At 35.5% G+C, this 16,669-nt stretch overlaps 1 protein-coding gene across 1 annotated transcript in view; it reads right to left on the reverse strand.

The window, feature by feature from the left end:
• Positions 1 to 16,669, reverse strand: part of SOX5 (SRY-box transcription factor 5) — a 739,414-nt gene that overhangs the window by 57,583 nt on the left and 665,162 nt on the right. Inside the window, exon 10 of the mRNA XM_060112407.1 lies at positions 11,939 to 12,085. Within this exon, the coding sequence (XP_059968390.1) occupies positions 11,939 to 12,085 (147 nt within the window). The remainder of the gene's footprint in view (positions 1 to 11,938; positions 12,086 to 16,669) is intronic.

Genomic DNA, 16,669 nt, shown 5'->3' on the forward strand with positions numbered 1-16,669 from the left:
GATCTCATCCTTATTCTTTTGAAAAACCAAAATCATAAAGGATGAACGGTTGGGTTCTGTAAAAGTCACCCTATGGAATCAGCTAGTCCATAGTTGGAAGTATGAGTGCTAAAAGTTGTGGGATATTGCAATTGTAAGTCCTGCAGCTCACAAAGGGAGGGGGGTAGAATTCTAAGAAGCATCTAATTATATTACCTACAAGGAGGTCCAGGACTAGGAAAGGGGTACATTCTTCCCTTGAGAACCTGAGGACACCTAAGTACGTGATTCAGGTTAAGGAAAATTGCTAGCTTTTCATATTTAGATACTTGCATTTTTAGACATGCTGCTTTCCAAGCAGCACTCTGTTAAACAAGTTCTTAGCTATATTCAATATTCTGAGCCATTAAGAATGTACTTTTCAAATTTAATATTTATGATTAAAATTTTTGTGAGCAAAATTCTGATTTCAGTATAGAAAAAATTTCAAGTCTATTTTCAAGTAAAATAAGAGAATTCTAAGATTGTTCCCTATTTCAAAAAAAAAAAAGAGCTGTTCTATATTTTGAATCCTATTGTGTACCCCCCGTTCTCCAACTTGAAGATACGTGAGATAAGGAATGTACGCTTGCAAGTTCCTCTGATCATATTAAGTAGACTCTAGACCAGCAGTCCCCAACCTTTTTGGCAACAGGGACTGGTCTCATGGAAGACAATTTTTCCACGGACAGGGGTTGGGGGAATGGTTCAAGCGGTAACGCGAGCGATGGGGAGCGGCAGATGAAGCTTCACTAGCTCGCTCGCAGCTCACCTCCTGCTGTGCGGCCCGGTTCCTAACAGGCTGCAGATTGATACCAGTCCGCAGCCCGGGGTTTGGGGATCCCTGCTCTAGACAATAATTCACAGTCAATGTGAATTAAACCACTCACTGTGCATATGATGAAGGCATTTTTTCCCCACATTTAATACTAATCAAGTTACACATTTTCTTTTCTGGTCTTTGTTCAAAAAACTATAATTAAGAATGACTGCTTTCTTTAGTTGATTATTAGAAGAAATGAGAAACTGCAAGAATGATGATGGAGTTCACTATTTTATAACTTTTTGGACAGCTCTGGATTAAAATAGTCTCTCTTTCTCCTTAAGTTAACTTTGTGCAATTAATGCCACTACCATATTGTATGTGCATGAGAAAATGTGAAAAGAGGTAAAACTAAAAAGGAATCCTTCTTCATGGAATATAATACAACAAAATAGATACATTAGAACTTTGTATATAAACTCAATACACGTAAAATAAATAGGATTTTAAGTGCATTGTGAATGTACATGCTTAAATAAATCATATGAGTTTTAACAAGAAAATAATCACATTGTTTATAGAAGTTTTACATAAACTTTATAAAAGCTTTTTTTAAGTGGGTGGCATTGCATGTTTATATGACAAAAAGTGTGACTTTAATAAAGCTTGTAACTGGAGGAAGGGAGAAGGGAGGAGGGGAGGAGAGGGAGGGAGAGATGGAGGAGAGGTGACAGGGAGAGACAGACAGCAAGAGAGAGAATGTGTGGCTGATTTTGAAAGAATGTTGTCCTCTCAAAGCAAGTTTATCCCAATGATGAAAATAATGCTCTTCATAATTTTAAAACTGCCCTGTTGTAATTGTTTTAAGGCTGTAGCACATTTTTCACTGATTTTTTTAAAAGATAGCTAAAAGTCTGTTGCACTTGGAACGTTCACTGGAATTACACTGGGTTATAAAGTTTTGGGTAAAAATCAAAAATTAAAAAAACAAATGTCAAAAGTAAAAATCTGATTAGAAATTAGGGTCTGTTTTCTCACGTGACTTGTAAACCTACTCACAAAAGAGATCAAGTAAAATAAGAATTCTAAAACTCTTATCAACACTAGTATATAGCAATTATAATTTTTTAAGATGACTTTTTAAAAACCAATACTTAGGTGTTAGTACCAAAATATCACTCCAAAAATTCAACCTTGCAATTTGTTTCCTATAGGTGTTATCAGGTACTATCAATTGTGTGTGTTTTCATATATTACTAATGAAAAAAACCTGATAAAGTAAGTGACTCTATAGAAAACCCAGGAAGTAGTGTAGGTTAAATCCGTACTCCAGGTGCTTATTTGCTGCCCTTAACAGGCTTTAATGTGATTGTCTTTTTCTGTCTGTATCCCTTCACCACATCCCTCACCACATACACTGTTCTCCATGAGGGCAGAGAACCATCTACACTGTTCACCAGTATCCTTAGGTCCTAGGACTCTGACAGACACATCATAAACAATTAATTTGTTAAGTAATTTGTTGAATTAAGTTGTCTTGTCTCTCCAATGGCAAGGTCCAGGATGTGTCATTAGGACTCAAATTCCAGAGTGTTTCTAGGGAAGTAATGTAGAGACACTTAAAATATTAACTAATTGGTCCAAAAGATAAAAGGAAAAAAATTCCTTTGCCTGAAAGACACAATACCCTAAGAAAAGAATACAATGAATAGATAATTACAAGAGTTTAATAAATCATATGAAAAATGGAAAATACATAATTTCTCTTTAAAAATGAATGCACTTAGAATAAAATTCAAAACTTAACATGAAAAAGTCCTACCTGATGTGGTCTTTCTCATTTCCAATTTCATTTCTTATTCTCCCTCATGTTCTTTGCATTTCAGCTACCCCAGCCTATTTTCTAAACCTTGAATTTGTCAACCTCACTGATATATTACAGTCTCTGCAACTGCTGTTCCTCCTGTTTGGAATACCTTTTTCTCAGAACTTTGCAGGTACTTTTCCTATTCATGATTTACGTCTCAGAGAGGTCTTCCCTTATAGCTCTGTCTCAAGGAGATTCCCTTGCTTGTCCCTAGGCACTCTTTTACCCTTATTTTCTTCACAGCACTTATCAATATATGAAATTGTCGGTTTAATTGCTCATAGTTTATCACTCCCCTTTAGACTGCAGAATCTAAAGAAGACACAGTGTCCTGTTCATAGCTGTAGTAGTGTAGTTCTGTCTTGAACTGAATTTGGCACATGACAGGCATACATTAATATTTGTTGAATCAATAATGGTAGATGTAAGCATAGGGTGTTAGAGAACACTAAAAAGGGACGGTCCTTTAAAGAATGAGAAAACAACAGAGCTAAGGGCTAGAGACCAATTCTAAGTGGTACTGTTTAGGCTCCTAATTAAACCACATCTGAAATCAGAATAACATTTTTTTTTAATGTGACTGAATACATTTCCTTTTTGCTTAATCCAGTTTGGGTTGGGTTTCCTATTATTTCACTAACAAATACAGTTGTCATTCAGTGAAACCATAGTTTGAAATCCTGGAAAGTTGATTACAGTTCTACTTAAATAAGAATACTGTGACATTAAGTTACTCTGAATAAAATAATGCCACCTCCAAGATGGGAATAAAGACACAGACCCACTAGAGAATGGACTTGAGGATATGGGGAGGGGGAAGGGTAAGCTGTGACAAAGTGAGAGAGTGGCATGGACATATAAACACTACCAAAAGTAAAACAGCTAGTGGGAAGCACTCGCATAGCACAGGGAGATCAGCTCGGTGCTTTGTGACCACTTAGAGGGGTGGGATAGGGAGGGTGGGAGGGAGGGATATGCAAGAGGAAAGAGATATGGGGATATATGTATATGTATAACTGATTCACTTTGTCATAAAGCAGAAACTAACACACCATTGTAAAGCAATTATACTCCAATAAAGATGTTAGAAAAAATAAAATTAATGCCACCTCATGGAGTGGTGGACTCCTTCTGTCATTGCAGCAGACTAGGCAGAGGCAAAGTAAACTCATGACTGAGTTATTGTGTGTTGGACTGAATATTTTCTGCATTTCCTTCTTACTGAAGCTTCCATAATTCTATACACAAAACAGCCAATACAATTTGTTAAATAAATGAAACTTTTGAATACTTTCGGTTTTGAACTTGTCTGCCTTCAGCTTAGAAGGTTACATCTTTTTATTTTTTTGACTCAAATTTACATCTGTTTAATTACTGTATTATTTTTTTTCTACTCTATTTTATAGTGTTAAAAAATATTAGTGGAATGCTTGGTTCTCTCTAGAGAAAAATCTATTGATAAAATTGAACAAATAAATATGCATATATTCTATTTTCCATCCATCTAAATAAGACATTAATAATTTGTTGTCATGTAGAAAACAAATCTATACTTTTTGGGGCATCTCTGTTAAAGAGACTACGAAAATTCTTCCTATTTTTTGAATAGGAAAGAATGATTAAGCAGAAGATATTCAAATGAATCAAATCTGAGGTTTAGAGTAGTCCTCCATGGTTTCACTTCTCAATTCTCTATTCAAACATTTCTAGTGCAGGTCAAGGCTAAAGGGGTGAAAAGGGGTCGATAATCAGTAGCTCAAATGAGGCACTGATCAATCATTTAGGATAGAAAAGAAAGGATTTTAATTGATTTGAAGAATGTTTTAGGAAGCCCAAATTATAAATGATTCCCTAAAAGGAAAGATAACTACAGAATTGCACTTCCGCTCTCTCAGTCTGATGTATTGATGAGTTACATTTAGCCATGACGTTTATTGACGTTGTACTAGATACCACCCCCCCACCCCCCCGAACCCCCCACCCCCCACCCCTGATACAGGGACATCCTTTCACATTGTTCTGTTTTTCTTCCCCACACTATTTAGGTTTTAACTCCCTGGTTTTAACATTAAAATGCTTTCAACATTTAGCTTTTTGGACGGTGAATCTGCATTGTGTAGGACCTATTTTAGAGGGCAACTTCCGCTTAAAAAATGTGATTCTGTGGATCTTCCTGTCTCTGCACATGTTCAACACCCTCTTGTCTCCCCCATGGTTTGCATTATTAAAAAGCTTTGACATGGCTCATCAGAGCTGGCTGCTTTGTTCCAAACAGGTTCCTGTCAAAACAAAATCAGTATACCCTGGAACACAGGCCAGGCCAGCTGAATTCAAAGGGTATTACCTAAATCCCTCTGCATATTTTGCCTTTAAAAAATGCCAACACTATAACTAGTCTGCCTCTTTATTTTATAATTTTTATTGTTTTTAAGTTACAAATGCCTCCCCCTCCCTGCCCCGCTTTCTGAGTCATAAGAATATATCACCAAATGACCTACTTGGACATTTATACCACTGTGCTCAGAAAAGCCTCTGTTTAAGTACCTAGCTGTTTGAGATTCCTGTCAACTGAATACAAATGAAACGGAAAGGAGAAGGCTCATCACAGGGGTTCTCCTGATAACACTTCATTTAACATATTTCAGTTTAGCAACAAGGGGCCACAAAAAGAAAACTATTTTATTTAAAATGACAGGGCGACTATGTTATGCCCACTGTAACTATGTCCCACACAGGAAGTGATGATAATGGTAATGGGCCACATTTACAGTTTAACTCTACGGGGTGATTCCTCTCAAATGAATTCACCTCTTGAGCATGACACATCCATATCACATCTCAAAGGCTCACAAAATTGTTATTTCATAGATATTGAAATACAGGGGGAAGGAGGGGTGTTTGATAGCTATTCAACAAAGCACGAAGCAGCTGTACAGAGCAAGGTGTTAGGGAGATTCTAGCATTTAATTGATATGCCAGACAGTGTTTAAAGCATAAGAATAGAAAATGGCCAATTTAAATGTGGTTATAATTAGCTGAGGCTAACATTCCGTTCTGTTCTGAAGTTTTAGGAGACATGAAATCTACAAAAGTACCAGGTCTAATAGTTTCAGGAAGGATCCGTGGTTTTATTTGACCTTACATATATAGATGAATGGAAAAGTGCCTCTTTGATTAGTGCTATTTAAGCACTGTGGATTACTTAGAAATACTATATTTGGAGACCAGTTCTGACCCTGTGTAGTGAGAAATGATTATTTGAGATCTTGATCTGAAAAGCTCTAAAAATAAGTCAAACAGTAGTATTCTAGGAATTTTTACATATTGGAAATCACACCTCTAGCAACCACTACTACTAAAAATTTTATATGGCCGGATAAAATGTGAAACTATTAACTGAAGTTATGATTATGTTGAGCAGTGCTTTCTGAATTTTTCATGAGGGCACTACTCCTGTGGAGGCCTTAGTACTTCCTGGTCCATTTCAAACTCATGAAATCTCTTTGATGTCTTTTGCTTTATCTTGAACGGATGTTTTTGTCAAATATTAAAAATAGTGGGTTTTTTTGTTGTTGTTGTTGTTGTTGTTGTTGTTTTTGTGGTACGCGGGCCTCTCACTGTCGTGGCCTCTCCCATTGTGGAGCACAGGCTCCAGACGCGCAGGTTCAGCGGCCATGGCTCACGGGCCTAGCCACTCCGTGGCATGTGGGATCTTCCTGGACCGGGGCACGAACTCGTGTCCCCTGCACCGCCAAGCGGACTCTCAACCACTGCGCCACCAGGGAAGCCCAAAAATAGTGTTTTTATAGTTAGTGTGGTGGTGGTTTGACTTGGTTGTGCTTAGGCTGTATATGCACTTTTGTAGTGAGCCTTTCCTCCAACTGGCATTCTAGAACACTGTCTCAAAGTTAGCAAAAAAGCTTCATTTCCTAAATCTCCTGTTAGAACTAATTTTCAGTTAAGATGAATCATGATTATCCTCTGATTTCTCATACTCCCAACATACAGTGCTAGGTAATCTTGTGTGTATATGTACCATGGTTTGTGACTTATAGTATTAAACTATAAAATTCTACCCTGTAGATCAGTGTGTACTGATAAAATGCTTACTTGCTAGCATGAAACTATGTGATTGGAACCATTATAGCAAAAAATAGGTGCCCTAAGAGGAGTCATGGCACTCCTGACATTACTAACACAAACACCTGGCTACCAATTCAGAAAAGATCTTCATTTCTGTGTCTGTGAAAGAGGATCAGATAAAACAATACAGTTCCACTTCTTGCTTCTGAATTTGAAACAATATGTATAAGGATATTGCCCCTGAAAGTATCTGATTGTGTCTGGTCAGCTGGCTAGGGCTTTCTCTGGCTTGTTGGAAAAATATTTATTTTCCTTGTCCTAACTCCCAGGTGCTACTGCTGAGCAAATGGGAACATCACTGCCAGAAGTATTTGAAAAGAACAAAAAAAAAATTGATTTGGACAATCTATGTGCTCCTGTCATTGACAGAGACACAACTGCGACCAGGGGTATGACTAGGGTCAGAGCAAGGTTAAAAGAAAAGCACCCAGGAATTCTCTCTTGTCATCAGCTTTTCAATCTAACTACTCTTGGTTAGCTGCAGGCAATATATAAGTTTTCATCAAATACCAAGAGACGTTTCATAGTATTTACAAGTTGCACTTAAAATTTTCCCAAGAGGTGGCTACTTTTGCAATAGCAAAACACTTAATATGTGAAGTTCAGATGGTTAGCACATCTATGACATATGAGGATTTCCTGATAACATGGAAATTATAAGCTTATTCATTACCAACAATTGCGTGAGTTGTATGTGAAACCAAGTAAAAATATTCCTCCTCCTAAGATAACTATTTTAAGGCTGATATTGATTCTGTTATGTTTAAAAGAAATAATTAATTCTTACCAAACAAATATTATCAAGAGATCAATTACTATCACAAAAGAAAGGCTATCTAGGTTTTTTAAAAGACTGTAGCAAACAATGCAGAAAACCATTAAAATAAAGAAATATGTGGTGCAAAAATGAAAGTCATTGAATAAATTGTGTCCATTCTGTGGCAGAATGCTAAACTATAAACAAATCAATTTAAACATTTGTTAAGGAATATAAGCAGATTCAGAGCAGCAATATTGTCTATGAGATTCAAGGACCAATACTTCTAAACAAGACTTTAAATAATTTTCCTTAATATGAGAAATAGAATTATCTCTAAAATTTCCTTTAAACTTGATCTCTTGTACACATAAGTTCAAGATTTCATACTTTCAAAGTTTTTTTTATCAATATTTAGCTATAAACTCAGCTGTGAGGATACGCATGAGCTAGGAGAATATCCCTGAAGAACTAAATATTAAAAAATTAGTCCTGGAGTAGGATCCAGAGGGGAAAAAATTAAATAAGTGCTAAAGAGACAAGTGTACATGTATTAAGAAAGATGTTATGTAACATCTGAGAAATTTTTAAAACCTGCTGATAGCCTTAATTTTTCAACCTTTGGCAAAATATATTATAAAAAAAAATTCTTGTCTCTGTGAATAATATAATCAAGGCATAAAAATAAGGAAAAGTTAAGCAATGACAATATGTCAGGCATTAATGAAAACAGTTCAAAACAGTAAGTTTAAAGACATATAATTCAGCAATGCTATCCAAGTTCTCCAATGCAGATTTTGAAGAGAGCAGATTTCTTTTTGTGTTTTCACATTTATGGTACACACTTCCTGTCTGCAGTTTTTAGAGGGTCACTGTGAGTCCTCTAAAGGTTTCTTTATCATTTACTATTATAAATAATTATGTTCCTAAGTGGCAGTTCAAAGCTCAGTACAGCACTCGTACAACACCACGGGAAGATCAGGTGACCTTTCTCCAATTCTCCTCTCTCTGGTGCTGAGGACAGACAAAGTGATATGTCTGTCATACGCCATTACCATTAGAACAGAATCTTGTTCTTTTATTACAACTGAACTCCACCAGATTTCTCAGCAGGAATGCTAAGTGAAATCAATGTCTTGGATTTCCAGGCTGAGCTTGGAGGTCACAGCCACTCTATCATTTCTCAGCATTATCCTTTCTAGTGCACACACAACCCCCTCAAGCCTCCAACTGGCACACAGCAGATTGAAAACAGCATGCATCAGAGGACTCATGCTGTACAATTTTACAGTCTTTTGGAGCCCCTTCCCTTTGATTCCCCCCTTCCATTTTTTGCAAATTGCAAATAAGTTTTGTTTGTGTCCTTCTCTGGAGTTGTGAGTCAAAGACAAATCTAGGAAGAAGGGCAGGTGAGAAAACCCAGAGAAAATGGTTGATTTTTGACAGCTGTCAATAAGATCATTTTCCTTACATCATCACCTAGATGTGGCTTATGATTCTATTATTCTATTGAAAGTACAATAAAGGTACTTTCAACATAAATTATCAGTTTGGCTTATGCCAGGTAGGTAGGCAGATAACAAAAAGCTAAATAAAATAATTCTATTGTATAGTAAGACAGACATAAAAACCCACCAATAAAACACATAGAAAATGCCCCCAGGACACTAAGAATTGATTGTTTCAAAATATATATATAATAATAAAGGATAACAATTATATATAACTAAAATGGCTTTGTGAAGGCAAAATATATATTATACCATGTATAAATGTCAATTCCAGCCTCTAAGAAACTAAATTAATGTATTGAAATGGGACCTCTTTACTTATTGTTGCTTGTATTCTTTTAGCTATGTTCTCCATTAAAATGACAACAGTAATATTTATTGGTCTGGTTATTTTTAACCCACTAAAGTTTACTGCTTAGCTAAAACACCAAGCACATTTAAGACATCTTTTCTGACAATAAGAATGGTGGGAGACAGTATGCTAGAGGACAATGAGCAAAGAAAGGACATATTTTTATTAAATCGTGGCTGTTTCTTAAAAAGGGGTACTTTATTCTGGGTTAAACTTTTTATGTATTCTATAATAATTGTAGGTGGGAAAAAATACAACATCCATGGTTTTCTTAAACTTTATATGATAGAAAATTCATGAAGGCTAATTTTCCAAAAGTGAAATTTAGCGATAAACTATAAATATATTTTTAAAATTATGTATAATCATAGCTTATAGAAACACAATCCACTTTTTTACTAGTACTAAATAAATGGAGGTGTTTAAAACCATAGAATATGGCAGAATTCTAACATTACTGAAATAATCAATCTCTGCATCCAGTCTGTGGAGTTCTATGAATGTCTGGAACCATATAGCTCCTAAAGCAATGTCCTAATCTTGGCCAACTTTCAGTCACTTTTACATTTGCCATGGTTACCTAAGAAAGTATTGTAGCAAGTGCTCAATAAACATTTGAATAGATGAAAGAATGAATGAACAAATAAACAGATGCATAAATGGATGAGGCTGACTGACATCAAAAGCTTCATGATTATTTGAGTTAAGTCATTTGGGGAGAAGATACTAACGATAAAAAGTAATTCTAGGAACCAGGAAAAACACATTAGTCCTTTACAAGTGAACTATGTGCTATAAAATCATAAGATGAAACGTCCTAATGTAAAGCATCATTATAAAACATGATGTGAAATCACATTAATAAGTCATGGGAAAAAACCCAGAATGATACCTCACAGAGTTACTTGTGTGTGACAATGACTATGCTGCTACAGCTATTTATTTTTCTCAGTGTTAGCCTGTACATGTAATACATTGAAACTGCTGGTCCATGGAGACACCAAAACATCACTGCTTTAAAATTAAATTATATTTAATAAATGTTATAATTATTACCAAGTTTTAAAAACATATGTTCTGCTGTGATCATGAAGAAAAGCAGACCAGGCCTTAGGTACACATCAAGCACAGAACATGCATGGTCCATTACACAGCAGAAAGAGCTCTTAAAAGTGGCTGATGCATGTTTCCTAATATCACAGTAGTAAGCACAGTGTTTTGCACTATATATTTGCACATGTTGCTGGTGAGGTCTAAGGTCCTTGTCCAGGTTCAGTTACAATTCCAAATGTATTTATCTCTTACTATATAAAAACAGACTTGGAGGTTTTGGGGAGATAGAGGCTGGAGGACACTTTCCCAGCCCATCTCTTCTCTTTCCCAATTTCTACTCTGGATTAATACACTGACTGTGAAAAGCACCTGCCAGGGCACTACGGAAGGAGTAAAAAAATTATTGGATTGTTTTTTTCTTTTACAATACTTTCTAATTATTTTCTCTGTGTATTTTTTCAACAGTTGTGACTACTCTTAGCCTATTACTCTTTAGACATTTAAACATGAATTCATGAAATGAAGAGCAGAAGCAATTCTCTAGGTAATTCAGCAAAAGACAAAACAGTATTATTTGGGGGGTAAATTAACTGTTATTAGCTTTCTACTTAATATTTTCTAATTGTTAGAAAATATGTGTGATTATTTCCCTGATTAACATCAGGAAAAATTATTTTATGGTTACTCTTTTTACTTTTTCCACAGAAAGTTTAATATATTCATATACTATCATCTAGGTAATATCTTAAAAATCACAAAGAAATTCAAATTAATTTTTCTGCTTCTCTCTTCTTCTGAGCCAAGAAACAAATTACCTGAAACTCTCTTGATCCTTTTCTACATTCTCTCAGGAAATGTTTCCTTAGCTCTAAAAACAAAACTATTCCTAAACAGTCTTACTTTTAACACTAGTATTATCTTCCTATCTGTACATGATCATCTCATTGGCTGAATAATACATCGAAAATTATGTCTATACTATACCTCATAATAATAGTTATTGATATTTATATAAAACATTTTCTGTATGCACTAATCATACTCATATACTAAGGTCTAATTCAGTTGCCCCTTTGGGAAACTTTTCCCAGACCTCTCACTGAAGGTAATATTCTCTTTGTCCTAATAACTTCCAATGCACTTTATCTGTAACTCCTTCTATGACTTTGTACCATAGAGGATGGGTATCTATTTTATAAGACTGTAAAATTCTTGATGACAGCACACCTATCTTACAAATATTTGTGTCACTCACATTTCCTACTATAAATGCATGTTTGTTGTATAAACGAGTGACTAAATGTATGTATGCAAATTTATAGGGACACATTCCTTACTGATCCTACTAGACTATTATTTCCTTGGAGATCTAGAGTTTAGCCCAGTTGCTGGCACATAATAGATATTCAATAAATATCACTGAATGAAAAGTACACTCTAAATGTCAAAACATGTAGTTTCTTCAAAAGGGTACCTTGCTTTTGGGTGGTGGGCTGTTTGTGCTCTTGTCTGTGTGAATGCTGGTAGGAGATACAGCAGCACCAAGGTTGCCTTGGGGTATGCCTGGGAGCTTTCCTCCTGGAGATACCTGCATTGCAGCTAGCTGGGCAGCATATAACTGCTACAGAAGAAAGAGAGAGGGAGAGAGAGGGAGAGAGAGAGAGAGAGAGAGAGAGAGAGAGAGAGAGAGAGAGGGAGGGTGGGAGAGAGAAAAAAAAAGGACTGAGTAATAAAATAAATGCGCCTCTCAGAAAATACCTATAATAAGATGTGGTATTTTTCCAATTGGGTATTTTTGTTTGTGCCCTGGAATATTTAAAGAAAGACACTGTCACCTCAACTTTCATGACTTACTTCTCAGGGGAGAAATGACAGATATGACACATAAGGAATTTTAGTTTCAGTATATACAGGGACTGAAAACAAGTAACAGTCATCCGTATTTACTCTTTTCCAACATCAGTGGAGGAAAAGTATATCATGCTATATGGTTAATACCTTTATTTTAACCATTTAAAAATTTACACGGTGTGTTACAAAAGAATGAAGCTTCATACACCAAGTAATTTTCTTACTATCCATATGGGCTCAAGCCCTGTATATTTCCTTTCTTTGACTTGCTGAAAAGGGCACCTGTAACAATTTTTTCTGATTATTAGCTGTGTAGAAATACAAAAAAGCCACTGGGAGGGAATGGAAGGGGACTAGCTGAAGAACATTATCGGGTCAGTCTACCTCAGTTGATAAAAGTTAACTGGATGCTTGCCAGAATGCCACTTTGCTTCATGATATATAAACGAGATAATCGAGGATTAGGGTTTTAAGGAATACTATCTAAAGCACACACTCTTCGACTAAGCCATCACATAGTAATTCTTATTAAATAACCAATAAAAATTCTTCAACAAATCAATTTAATAATAAGGGAAAATTTTACTTGATGATGATAGCCGTATCATGTAGTATCTTAAAATATGGAGGTTGCTTTAGATTCAAATAGTCATATCAAATGTTTAGTTTAATACTCTTTCATCTCCATTTAGCAGTTTGTGAAAATCTGATTGAAGAAGCAATTATTTATATATACATATACAAATATTAATAAATAAATGTATAGATATACACACATATATATATACATATATATGTGTGTATATATATTTAAAATACAACCCAATTTCTTATTTCTCATTTGTCTTAAGATTTCATGGATAGCTTTTACTATGCAAGCTAGAACTTCCATAATAAAAAGACTGATGTTAAAGAAAAAAGCTCTCAAGGAAAAGTGCTGTGAAATAGTTCTCTGTATTATCTTGGTTTTTCTATGAAAGGGAAATTTCAAAGGCTGAAACTGCTCAGGATAAGCCAGAGACTCTGATAAGTGGGGTCTCTCTATAAATGAAATAATGAAGACTGGCATTTATATACATGAAAATACATTTACATTTTTCAGAGTTTCTAGATGCTTTGTTCTAAATGAAAACAGGACATTAAAATTATTTTAAAAATTATAGCTTATTGTTTTATGTCAACTAATGCAAGATACATTCCAGACAAAAGAAACACCAGAGAAGTATATTTATACTAGCAATAATGACTGTTCCACCCCCAAAATTTTTTTTGCATGCTTTAGAATTATGTTATTTCTTACCCCAGTCAATCAGAAAGAATAAGATTTAATCCATAAGTCTTTAATAGATTACATAAAAAGTAAAAGGATATGATGTCAAATATGATGAGTGGGAGTGTACCATTTTCAAAGTATCAGAAATGATGCATTTCCCACAATTGGGTTAAAAACCTGTGTCTTAAATTCTGCAATTCACAAAGTAATTTCTTCCATCATCATCCTGAACTGTTTATGAAGCCATTAAGAAAATAACCAATAACCCAGGATATCACTTTGCAAATTAAAACTTTTTCCAGTGTACTGAATTTTAAAATATATGTATTTTAAAATACTGGCTGGATAACTATATTACATATTGTAAATTTCACACTGTACTGTATATTATATCCTTGTCTTTAAAAATGATTCCGGTGCTTATTATTCCTAGAAGGTAACAACACATATTTCTGGTTTCGTATACACAAAATATAAAATTGTTCCATAATTACTAAAGATGACATGGGATATTTTAACCTCTGTAGCTAAAAGGAAAAATGTGAACAAAATACTGATTCAAAATTTGAATTTGATTATTAAAAAATTATTTCAAAATATTGACTATTTGTATTAATTAGATAATTAAATAGATGGACCACTCATAAAAGGTAATTAAATGTTTAAACATAAATCACTACAGATTCACAACTTCCAAAGAAGTATTAGAACTATTATTAAAAATAGAAGTATAAATATGTTCCCAAACACTTTAATGAATTTAAAGGTAGGAAACGGTATATACTTGGAATTAAAAAAAATCATACATGTTCTTCCTTCATTCAAATAAATGCATTATTTTAACCTTTTAAATATGAAATTAAGGTTTACCTCAGTTAAATTATCCAAAAAATTCCTTTGTGTAGAAAAGAAGATAAATTTGGAAAATACATGGGTCCATTTAAATACATATTTTTACTAGAACAGTATACTAGTAACTGGTATTTTTACAAAACACAGAGAGTTAAAGTAATTAATGATGAAAAAGTCATAATCTTATTACTCATTCAGTATGGCTAACATTAAGTAGCACCCTAATCTTGCATATCCCCTTCGTCATATTTGGCTTTCTCTATGCAAAGGGTCGATATATAGACATACTTTTCCCCAACTGTGATTAACTTTCTACTATTTCCAGATCATTACATTTCCCACCACACATATCTGATCTTCCTAGTTTGCCAAGGTTTGGAAGTAGGAAAGATCTATTTTCAATACATTTTAGTTTGTGTCAAATATATGTGTTCCTTAAATTTACATTATATTACAGAAGCATAAAAAGGCCTCAAGTCTCAGAGAATCTAACATACTTTGGGTCTGCACAAGTAAAATAAACCAGAGATTTTAATACTGCTGGGACCTAATTTGGCCATTCACAAGTTAAAACAAATTTTCAGTAGATTTAAAGAAGCTGACAGTGGTTTTCATACCTGGTCATATATCAAGGGTAGGCACCTTAAAAACTACATGCTGCTGAGACTTATTTTAATTCAACCTTTCAAAAAATTAAATCCATTTGTCTATCCATTAAGATGTGTGTTGACTGGGGCTTCCCTGGTGGCGCAGTGGTTGAGAGTCTGCCTGCTAATGCAGGGGACGCGGGTTCGAGCCCTGGTCTGGGAAGATCCCACATGCCACGGAGCAACTGGACCCGTGAGCCACAACTACTGAGCCTGTGCATCTGGAGCCTGTGCTCTGCAACAGGAGAGGCCACAACACTGAGAGGCCTGCACACTGCGATGAAGAGTGGACTCCACTTGCCACAACTAGAGAAAGCCCTCACACAGAAACGAAGACCCAACACAGCCAAAGATAATAAATAAAAAAAGTGACACCTTTATAAAAAAAAAAAAGAAAGAAATAGGTTTAAAAAAAAAAAGATGTGTGTTGACTGATATTAAAACAAGAAAGTCTAGAGATGATTAGTATTTTATTTCATTTATTAAATGTTCTTAATGCAGAATCAAGAATCATGTAGGTATCTGTACTGAGGGAGGTCTATAATCTCAGAATCACTGGCTGACCTTGGTGAGCGGGAAGGGGCATGAAATCTGTGGGGACTGGAAAGCCACCTGAAGTAACAAGCATCCTGTGAACTATAGAACTCATTTACATATTATGTACATATATAATTATAGTCACTTGCAATTATATATAAATAAAAATGTTTAAACAAAAACCTGGCTCATATTTGTCTTTAAAGGATAGTAGAGAGGGGCTTCCCTGGTGGCGCAGTGGTTGAGAGTCCGCCTGCCAATGCAGGGGACACAGGTTTGTGCCCCGGTGCAGGAGGATTCCACATGCCACGGAGCGGCTGGGCCCGTGAGCCATGGCTGCTGAGCCTGCACGTCCGGAGTCTGTGCTCCGCAACGGGAGAGGCCACAGCAGTGAGAGGCCCGTGTACCACAAAAAAAAAAAAAAAAAAAAAAAAAAAGGATAGTAGAGAAAACCCAGAGTTAAATATAAGGTGTATTATGATATGAAAAACAGTCGTTCTTAACATCAGAAAGAAGTTGAGAGATCCTAAACATAAAAAGCTGAAGATTATGGAGAACACTCAGGGCATGATGTTAACCAGACTAACAGAATAACACTTTTTTACCTTGAAGAATAATCTGACCCTTATCTTGAAATGGATATGCTAGGGGTTTGGTTTGATCTCCAAAACTCCCCAACCCCACAGAGCATTAGGTTTTCTATTCCTTATATTACTTAAAATATTGCATTCTCGGGCCTCCCTGGTGGCGCAGTGGTTAAGAGTCCGCCTGCCGATGCAGGGGATACGGGTTCGTGCCCCGGTCTGGGAGGATCCCATATGCCGCGGAGCGGCTGGGCCCGTGAGCCATGGCCGCTGGGCCTGCGCGTCCGGAGCCTGTGCTCCGCAACGGGAGAGGCCACAACAGTGAGAGGCCCGCATACCGCAAAAAGAAAATAAATAAATAAATAAATAAAATATTGCATTCTCATTCCCTTTCCCTTCCCCCATCCCTACACCTACTTCAGACAATGATTTTTTTTCTTTTTTAATGGAGACAACCACAT

This window comes from Mesoplodon densirostris, chromosome 11 (assembly GCF_025265405.1).
Source record: "Mesoplodon densirostris isolate mMesDen1 chromosome 11, mMesDen1 primary haplotype, whole genome shotgun sequence".
Taxonomy (NCBI): Eukaryota; Metazoa; Chordata; class Mammalia; order Artiodactyla; family Ziphiidae; genus Mesoplodon; species Mesoplodon densirostris.